General features: G+C 36.8%; 1 protein-coding gene across 1 annotated transcript; it reads right to left on the bottom strand.

The window, feature by feature from the left end:
• Positions 1-2,774: 2,774 nt before the first annotated feature.
• LOC123832478 (olfactory receptor 6M1-like) lies at positions 2,775-3,410 on the bottom strand. Its single transcript, XM_045860128.1, has one exon. The coding sequence runs from the start codon at positions 3,408-3,410 to the stop codon at positions 2,775-2,777; it is 636 nt and encodes a 211-aa protein (XP_045716084.1).
• Positions 3,411-10,976: the final 7,566 nt, after the last annotated feature.

Below are 10,976 nucleotides of genomic sequence, written 5' to 3'. Positions count from 1 at the left end.
TTTAACTTCAATCTTGTTATGAAAGGAACTCATCCAAACAGATCAAAATAACACTATGGATTAATCATGTATGGTTTTGCTTAAGAATAAACTTTCTTACATGTAATCAATATGTATTATTTATATGTGGCTGGGTTTAACAGTCAGTTCTTTAGCAACATGGGATTGGTGTGGCCTTGTAGCTACTTGGTTTTCAGGTCAAGGGCTGAGTGCTGACATTCTTGGTTCTCCATCCTGGTGTTCGCACTGGCCCGGGAATCTGGCAGTGGAGGTTCTCAGATGATTCTGTGGCTAGTGGCTGTAGTTCAAAAGCTTGCTTCCCTCACTGTCACCACAGTTTGGGGGCTTGGTTCTACCTCTGGGTAATATTCTTTTCCTAGATATCTACAGGGTTTACACTCTTATCTCCTTCCAATCTTTACTAAAAGGCGAAGAGAAGGCTTTCTTCACTGCCTTAAAATCAAACCTCCTATAACCCTATTTCCCTTTCTGCTTTATTTTTCTCTATTGTGTTTGTCATTGTGTAACTTTTCATACAATTTCTCTCTCAATTATACTTATTGCACATCTCTTCACTATAATTTAAATCCATTGGGAGTACAGATTTTGTCTGTTCCGTTCAGTGGTACATTGTAGGCATTCAAGCAATATTGGGGAAATAGATGAATAAATGATTAATTTCTGTTGACCTGCATACATTAACACATTATATTACTTGATGATGAACTTAGTTCATTTGCTCTACTACACAGGCATTGTTAAAATTATATTTATACTTTTCTTTGATCTTTTTTTACCAGAAGTTAGGTGCTAAGCCTCTTCTTAAGATTCACTTTGGGCCATGCATCAAAGGGGATTGTGACAATTTTTATCTTGTTGTTACCTGACATGGTTTCACACCTAGATTCATCCATCTCTGTGTATCAGTCAGCAATAAAACCTTCTGCCACCAACTCTCCTACCAATGTTCTCGATGTCCTCACCTTGGGCCATATCAGGTAAAACGCATCATATTGGTTATTCTTGCTCTCCTGTGACCCCAGCCTGTCTTCACTACTCTACTCTTCCAATATTTTTAAAAAGCAAACACCTCTTGTTAGAAAATACCATTTTTTAATCCATGTTTTTTTATATTATAATACTGTTTTTCTTCTTAGGCAACCTTCTTGAAAGTGTTCCTTATATTTATATTCTTCATGTCTTTATGTGTATATACTATTCTACCTTCATTATTTTGGCTTTTACCCCCCAATTTGTCATTCATGACCTGCTGCTACCAAATGCAACAGATACTTTTACTCCTTTTTTTTTATCCTCACCTGAGGACATGCTTATTGATTTTAAAGAGAGAGGAAGGGAGGGAAAGAGGGAGAGAAGCATTGATGTGAGAGAGAGGCACCAATCGGTTGCCTCTCGTATGCACCTTGACCGTGAACTTTTGGTTTACAGGAGGACACTCCAACCAGCTGAGCCACACTGACCAGGGTGATACTTTTACTTCTTCATCATGTTACTTGAAACATTTCCCCCTTTGTCTTTCACCTCATTTCCTGACACCATACTCCCCTGGTTTGTCTTTCCTTTGGTTACCCATCCTTGTTCTAATTTGTGGGTTGTCTGCTTTTATTATTTTCCTGGTGATCTCAGCCATTTCTATGACTGTAATTATCATTAATATATTTGGTGATTCATTAAATGGTATTTCTAGCTCATATCTCTTTTCTAAGCTTCAAATAATGATTTAACTGACAACTTATAAATGAATGTTCCACAGGAACTTCCAATTTGATAAAGTCTGCCATTAACCTGCCCTTCTTCTGTTCCTTTTCTCATTGCATATTTGAACCACGCACTCAGGTTTATAGCTAGAGGCTTGATGTCACCTTTGGACTTACTTCTGTAACCCTCACTCCTCACATCATATTTCCTCAATCTGGCTAATAGGTGTGAAAACTGATTCTCTTGAAATACTCGAGAGCACCTAACAAAAAGTTAAAATTTTTAATTTTTTTATCACATGAGGATATGTTTAGTGATTTTAAAGAGGCAGAAGATGGGGAGAGTAAGATGGTGCCAGAGAGAGAGAGAGAAACATCAGTGTGACAGAGAGACATTGATCAGTTGCCTCTTGTATGTGCCCTGACCGGGGATGGAACCTGAAACCTAGGTATGTGCCCTGACTGGGAATCAAATCTGCAAACTTTTTGGTGTACAGGATAACATTCCAACCACCTGAGTCACCTAGCCAGGACAAAAAATTCTTAAATTTTACATGTCTCTTTACAAATAATGATCCTTTGCTATTATTTCATTTAGAGATGGAGACATTGAGGCTCAGATAAATTGTGATATGGTCTAACTCACCTGGAAAATAAACTGATTTAGCCAAGACTAGATTTGTAGGTCTCCAAATTTCCATTAGATAAATTTTCATGTTTTTCTGGTTTGGAGATACCATATAGTTTATGGATTAGATTTTTCTCAGACATAGGCAGAATTTTCTTTCGGTTTGGTATGATCATGGCTTGTCCTGTTGACACAGTCTTGGGTTTCTAATGTACCAGCATGACACTATATCCATGCAGAATGAAAGCTGAACATAAGGAATGTTATGTGACATATTGTACTAAATGCTAATGTGTTTTCCTTAGTATCAAGAATATGATTCTATCCATTGAGTCTCTCAACACTTCTTACACCTTGTCATTTCTCAAGCTATAAATGAAAGGATTCAGAGAGGGGTCACTACTGTAATGAGGACAGCAGCTACCTTGTCAAAAATCCAGTGAATAGTTCTGATTGGGTCTTACATACACAAAGATGTTGCTCCCATAGGCAATGGAGACAACAGTGATGTGAGAAGCGCAGGTATAAAAAGCTTTTTGACGGCCTTGGGCTGAGGGGATACGCAGGATGGTAGAAATGATGTAGGTATAGGACCCAGTAGTGAAGGCCAGGGAACTCAGGATGACAAGGGCAGATAGGAGGAAGTCTATCTTCTCAATGAGGTCCATATCTATACAGGCCACTTGCAGAAGAGGGGCAATGTCACAGAAAAAATGATTAATTTCTTTGTGACAGTAAGGTAGCCTTGTCACTACAATGGTTGGTGCCAGCACAGACAAGAAGGCCCCCACCCAGCAGCCTAGAACCAGCAAGAGGCAGACCCTGCTGTTCATGATGATGGGGTAGCCCAGGGGGTTACAGATAGCCACATAGCAGTCAAAGGACATCACTGCCAGCAGGATAAATTCCACTGTCCCCAGGTAAAAATAGAAGTATGTTTGGGTGATGCAGCCAGCAGGAGATATGGTTTTCTTCTCTCCTAGGAAGCAGGCTAGCAGCTTTGGGGTAACAACAGTGGTATATAAAATATCCAGAAAGGACAGATTACTGAGGAAGAAGTACATTGGGGTTTGCAGGCGATTATCCGTCCATATTAGGGAAATGATGACAATGTTTCCTGTTGCAGTTAATGTGTAAGTGAACAAGAGAACTGCAAAGAGGAAGGCCTGAAGCTCCGGGAGCACTGGGAAGGACGTCAGGGTGAATTCGGTCACCGTGCTTTGGTTCTCCATGGCTGGTGCTACATAGTGGGCGGGGCCTCCCTTCAGAAACAAGACAGGGATAGTCGGCCTTGAAGGTGCTTTAGTAAATATCCGTTGGAAATGTATTGTGGAGGGTGCCTGTTACTGGGAGATGACTCATGGGCTATAGTTGATCTAGAAGTTGTTTTTGTGCAACCTCAGGAAAGTAAAAGTGCCGTTGCCACATGACAATTTCTGTAAAATGAAAGGATAAGATTGGATTTAAAAACAACCTCTCATTTAATGAAGCTTCTCTTCTTTTCAGCTTGTCCAGCTTTATCTCCCCAGCTAAAAATTTGCTTAAGTATTGACTCATACTTTAATTAGAACTTGTTATTATTCTGAAGTTTACAATCCCTAAGAGGGAAACCCTTTTAAATACTTGCTTGCCTTTTCTATAATAAATTTTCTTTCTCTTTGGCAGTGCATATTAGAGACCTGCCATGAGTAAGAGATAGAGATGGATTTGCCAATATTTGGTGATCTCCAGAGTTTCCCATTTCTGAAGTCTTTTCCCGGCATATATCGATCTGTGGAAATAAAGCAGGGGCGTTCAAAAGGAACAATGTGCCGTGGTTCCTACTAATCATGCCCATAGACACATCAAAAGGGAATAATGAATATTGGTTATTAGATTTCATCCTGTGTCTGAAACCTAATTCCCATATGTTCTATGACACAATATATATGTCACACATCTGGCTGCTGATTATTTGAGAAGACATTAGATAATGTGATAAAGTCAGAGAGGTACAAATTATACATAGGAAAGTAAAGCAGAGGACATTCAGTCTTCTTCACTTACTTGATCAATTGAAATTATAAAACTACATTAGGGTCATTCAGTTTGTCACTTATCCCAGTATCGGAGACAAGGTTCTTTTGCACAAATTTCCCCATTTCAAGTTAAAATGACCTATTCTTTAACTCCTACCTCAGTGTTCATCTAGATTCCACTTTGCTCCTTCTTAACAAATGAGTCATAACTGCTCCCCTCATTTTCCTTTTTCACCTCTCTTCCTACTCTCCTTCCAAGATAAAATACTTGTCTTCCTATTTAATTTTTTATTTGTAGTTTATCCTACTATAAAACTACATTTCTCAGTGCAAAGAATGAGAAAATGCAAGTGCAAAAACAAAATTATAATCTGTAATTAAATCTGTTGCAGATACAGTGGCAAGCTTTTGTTGAATATATTCCTAGGCTGTTTCAAAGTTCAAATTATATACATATTCAGGGTGGGGCAGAAGTAGGTTTATAGTTATTCATATGGAAAATAATACAATTATAAATAGTAATACAAGAATAAAGTCTCTGTTTTGCATATTCACAACTGTAAACCTCCTTTCGTTCTACCCTGTATATATGAAGTCATGCTAACATTGCTCTGTAACTTTTCTCATTTTTCTTTTTTTACTGAAAATATAATCTTTTCATGTCAATTAATAAAAATACATACAATCATTTTTTTAAAAAAACAGCTTTTCAAGGTATAATTAATACACAAAGAGCTGCACATATTTCATATGTACAAAGTGATGAGTTTGTGCACATGCAAACACCATGATACCACCACAATCAAGGTAACAGACACATCACATGTCTCCTAGTGTTTTCTTCACAGTCATTTTTAAGGGTCTGTCCTGTTTCTATGGATGAAGCCATGCTATATTTAGCCACTTGCTTGTGTTTGTAATTTAAATCATCAGCATTTCTTGCTTGTGGAGATAATGATCAAATAAAAATTCTTACTCATACATCTTTGTTCAGTTGTCTTATTAATTCCTTAGAATACTCTTATTTTCCTTTGGGATGTTTGTTTTCACTATTTATTTTGTAATATAAAAATCCAGAAAAAGATTCAGTCTTATAACATTAGAATTTACCTTACTAGAACTGTTGATCATGTAAAATCATTTATAGATAGCTATCATGTTTCCCTGCCCACCCCCTCCAGAGGTAATTCTTCTACATCACACTGAAAGCTGGGTAGCTTGAGCCTTTAACCAGATTAAGCTTCTGTGCTTACAAAAAAAAAAAATCTCCTTTTATGTTCTGGACTTCAGTTTTCTTGTCTGAAAAATTACAATGTTGGACTCTACATTTATAGGGTTATAGTTTTATTCAGTTGTCACCAGTTACTTTTCACCTTCATTCTCCACCTCAAAGATTCTAACTTCTTTTATTCTCTAGTAAACAGGCTTCCCCATGATTCTGTAAGTTACTGTACAGAAGTGGCAAATTGTGAATGCAATACCAATATAATAGTGTATGAAATTTCATGTGTCTTTTCTGTCTGGGGTATTCTGTTGTCTGTTTTTAAAAATTATTATTTCCATGAGGTTGTTCAAGGTAAATGCTATTTCACATCTTAAAATTCAAGTATTTGATTAATTTGAGATAGAAAACTGGGTTCCAGTCCTAGATTTTACCTTTTTTATTTTTGTCACATTAGATTGAATACTTCAATTGAGTCATAGCTTCTTTATTTAAGAAGTGAAGGTAATTATAACATTTAAAATGAGCTTCTGTGGAACTTAAATTAAAAAATATATGTGATAATATCTGACAGATTTTTACTAAAAGAAATATGACTCCATTTAGAAGGATTGAGATGAACTTAAAGAAGATGAACAATTAGAGCTAATTATTTATTATTTAAATACATAAATTATGAAAAGTTTAATTTGTAACAGAGGCATATTATTAATGTGTACTGAATCTAATCCCCTCAGACTGGCATCTGACTCCACTAAGAATACTGACAGATCAGAGACTACACACAGAAAGATAAATTTAACAAAGTGATATATTAATAAATAAAACATGGGTCAAAAAGTATATTTACATTTCACCAATTATACAGATGATATAATATTCTTCCAACAGATTTTGAATGTGCAGACATAGTAAGAGGCTCAAACTTTGGTTGTGCATGAATGAATTAATTCTAAGCATTGTATTTTGAATTTTTTGCCAATTCTATTCCTATTTCTAGCTAACAGAAATAAAATGTCTTAAAGATAAAAATAAACCTGTCACTGAACTACCTAACCCCAGTAAAAGTCGCTCTGATTAGCATCCCTACCACATCCCCATTCAGCCACTGCTTGGAGGACTTCAGTGTTGGAACATCACTGTCTTGCTTTAGTACTGGCTGAATGAAGAGCTTTTATCTCAAATGGAAGATCCCTGTAACTTCCAAATACACATTCATGTACTGGCCTTATAGGTAAAATATTAAACTTTTTCATCACAATGGCCCTCAAACACCTGTATGATCTAGATGCCCCCCTTGCCTCACAACATCCCTATGAGTTCAATGTAACATAAATTCTAGAATCTGTTTTTCAGGTAGAGAACATAGTAGTTGTGGTAACTTGAAGAACTTTCAGAAATAAGTCAGACATATCTAGATTAGAGTATGTCTTCTCTCACTCCCATTAAAAAAATTTATCTTGGAAAATTGATTCTCAATTCTCAGGAATTTTTCATTTTTTTTGTTTTTTTTGTTAATTCTGAATAACTTTAATCATTTAGTAACTGGTCTGTTTTATATATAGAATTTCATACAACTAACTCATCTATATGTGGCAGTTGCAGAATCCTTCTTATGGCATCTTTACCAAGTGATGGCCCAGTAAAAGGAATGCAGAACAGTTTTTGGTATTTTATAGTTACTAGAATAATAATCTTTCCATTGAAGCTTTTTCTAAATGGTCTTGAATACTATGAATCACTGGATTAAAGGTGACTTGAGTTATTTTTAAAGTTACCCCTTCCTTTTCTCTTTACGGTAAAGATTTTTTTCTTGCATGAATTTCTTTTTCCCCAAAGAGGATGAACTGTTTTTTTTTCATGAGCTTATTTGCCTTAGAGGTTTAGAGGAGAATAACTCTTGGGAATATGGATCAAAAAAAGTTAATTAATAGTATTGTTATAAAAGAATTTTTATCCTGAATTATCTAATCATGCTACAAAGTTTTAGAAGGTGCCAAATAGACCTGTTAGGGGCTCCTTGGGGATTTACTCAGATATTTTGTTCTATCCACTTAAAAGAATACTTAAAAAATATATAAGAAGCTAAAAGTACAAAATTTTTATTGTTCTTAAGTTGTTGATACAATGGAAAATATTCTCCAACAATAAATATTCTGGAGTGTTAGATACCATGTAGCACCCCTCTCTGTATCGGCATCAAATTTTTTGGTTATCCTCACCGGAGGACAGTTTTTCATTGCTTTCAGAGAGAGAGAGGGAGAAAGAGAAACAGCCATGCTAAAGAGAAGCATCAACTGGTTGCCTTCCCTGTATACACCCAGACTGGGGGTTGAAACTGCAATGTGGGTATATGCCCTGACCAGGAACTGAAACTGCAACCTTCTGGTTACAGGACGATGCTCTAACCAATTGATCCACAGCAGCCAGGGCAGCAGCAATTTTTAAAAGTTTTTTAGAGTTCCAGATACAACGACTTGCATAATGTTTCTCATCCTTGACTTTTCCCTGTTTAAGAAGAGAAGGCCTATATTGAACTCAGCTTGGTTCAGCTGTCCTCCATTCTCCTGACTTATCTCACACAGTTGAAAGCTTGCCACAAACTTCCAGTTTTCTTGTATATATTAACACATCAAATTTTCAACAACAATTTCTTTCAACATTGAACTCTTAACTAAAAACATTGTGACTTTTTAGCCTAACATAAACACGACTTTCACCCAAGGACACTGGTTCCACTGAGGCCCTTTCAAATGAGAACTCACATCCTCCTTTTTCTGGACCTCAGGGCTGGGGCACTGTGGGAAGAGCAGCTCGTGGGCATTGTGGCTGTTGGTGCTGGCGTTATTCTGTTCCCAGGCTCCACTTTCAAATCACTATTCCTTGGTTTCTGATAAAAGTCTTCCAAGACTCATATTATACAACCTTGTAAGTTTTTTTTTCCTGCCATTTGCTGCCTATGTTTGAAGAAGTAAACAAACAACTACCATAGAGTGTACAAAAAAAAAAGATGGAGTTTTTTTTTAAACTGAATTTGAAAACATGAAAATCATTTGTGACACTTTAGTAAAGACTTTTTCAGTGGTTCATGGTCTTCTGTTTCCTCCTAAGCACTGGCATCAGTGTGCGTTGTGGTTAACCTTAATGTCTTTGTAAACAACTGATAAAAGACAGTAAAATTTGAATTTCTTAATCTTACTCCCCATGAATATCACTTCCCTTCCTCTTAATCATCAATTTTGTTATTATAACCTGGATTTTTTCAACATATAAGAAATTTTTTTTTCTGGATAGGTTTTATTAAATTGCCTTCATGTTTTTCACCATTTTGTATTTATTTTTTAAAATGACTAATCAGAGAGGCTTAATAACAACCAATCAGAATAGTACTTTTTGGAACAATCAAAAATGTGCCTGTTTCCAGTCCTTGTTTGTCAATCAGGGGCCACATGTGGGAGTTTTTCTTTATTAAGTGAACTTCTTCTCTGGGTGGAGCACACTTTCAGTTTTCACCAAAAACTGAATTTCCCTCCTGGGGCTGTCTCACCGGATCTGCCTTACCTGCCTTACCCTGGTGCAGTGTGAGCTGCTGAGCTGCTTCCCTTGAATTGCTTCACTTGAACTGTTCTGCTCGAGCCATTTCACTGGAATGAAGTTTCTCCCTTCCCTACACGCCAGACTGGGGACTCCTGGTGGCATCAACTTTTTGTTTTCAACATGTAGACACATGTATAGATATAGATAAGGTAGATGAATGAAATTTCTTCTTATAAGCTAGTTGGACTACAATGTTTTGGTAAAATGTAGTGTTTTAGAAACAACCTCATAACTCTTTCTCAAGTTATAGGGAAAAACCAAGTTTGATTTAGGATGAATTTTGTCCTAGGCCAGACAGGCAATGACTCATCCCCCAAAACAGTGACTCTTGGAAAAAGTAGAGCATTTTACTTAATATCAATACATGCTCATAAATACATGAAGACAGCTCTGTAACTATAAAAGGAAAAGCACAGTCAAGATCTTACCAAGATCATCATTATTAATGTACTGCATTAAATCTTTCTCTGCTGTGTTGGCCACCCTTTGGGAGATTAATACTCAGCCTCAGGTGTTTTCCAGAGGTCACTGTAGACTGCCAATTCTCTTGTCTGCATGTGCACAATATGGACATTGCTACGAAGGTCAGCTGCCATGATGCAGGAATATGTAACATTGGTGGTGGGAATTCTTACTCTTCCTGGGGATCAGAACCTGCCTTTACATCCACTGTTTTAACCAAAGTTAAATGTCCCTGCTGTTTGTCTTAACTGTGTTAGCTAACCAGATGCTTGAGTGGTTTTTCCCAGTTTCTACCCTGAGAAAGGACTCTCAGCCCTCGTGTCTGCCGTGTGCTCCTCACTGTGAGCTAGCTGAGACTTCTTGAGAGTACTTGTGTAGGGGAGAAAAAATTTTCTATTCTTTCCTTCTAGGTTCTTTTGCTAATTTAATAATTAAATTAATATAAAACAGTAACAGGAGAAAAAAATAATTTCATAGGTATATAATTAATTAAAATATTTTGTTAATTTAAAACTAATAAAACTTTGAGACAAAAAAAAGTTACTAAAGAAGTTTTGTAAAAAGTTACAAAAAATAAATTTGTGAATTGACAGGACAAAGGATTTTGAGTTTGTAGTGTTAAATTGGTGAGTAACATGGTTTGTTTATACAACCTTCTCAGCCCTACATTTCTTTTTTTTAACATTTTTTAATTGTTGTTCAAGTACAGTTTTCTGCCTTTCCCCCCACCCTTCCCCACCTCCTCAGCCCTCCCCACCTCCTTTCCCTGTTTCCACCCTCCTTGTTATTCCATGTGTCCTTTATAATTATTCCTGTAAACCCTTCACCTTATTCCCCTATTATCCACTCCCCTCTCCCCTCTGGTCACTGTCAGCCTATTCTCAATTTCAGTGTCTTTGGTTATATTTTGCTTGCTTGTTTGTTTTGTTGATTATGTTCCAGTTAAAGGTGAGATCATCTAGTATTTGTCCCTCACCACCTGGCTTATTTCACTTAGCATAATGCTCTCTAGTTCTATCCATGCTGCCACAAAGGGTAGGAGCTCCTTTCTCTCTGCTGCATAGAATTCCATCATGTAAATGTACCATAGTTTTTGATCCACTCATTTACTGAATCAGCCCTAAATTTCTGATCTCTGGTGATGAGGGTGCCTTCTGCCCTCCTGGGACAAGGAGGGTACCTTTAACATGGGAAATTTATTTCCTGCCTTCCGGGAAAACTAAGGAGCCTCAGACTGTCTTACTTGCACAGGCTGTTTCTCAAGTAACTTTAACTGAAAATAACTAATGTGTCACAGAGACACACTTTGTGGTGACATGTCCTCTTCCCTT

Source organism: Phyllostomus hastatus, unplaced genomic scaffold, assembly GCF_019186645.2.
Source record: "Phyllostomus hastatus isolate PE091 unplaced genomic scaffold, TTU_PhHast_1.1 phas_scaffold_193, whole genome shotgun sequence".
Lineage (NCBI taxonomy): Eukaryota > Metazoa > Chordata > Mammalia > Chiroptera > Phyllostomidae > Phyllostomus > Phyllostomus hastatus.
This window is presented reverse-complemented; position numbering and strand designations above follow the sequence as displayed.

Bases quoted from the DNA above. Each gene is read 5' to 3' on its own strand.
- LOC123832478 (XM_045860128.1), bottom strand. From the start codon at position 3,410: ATGTACTTCTTCCTCAGTAATCTGTCCTTTCTGGATATTTTATATACC.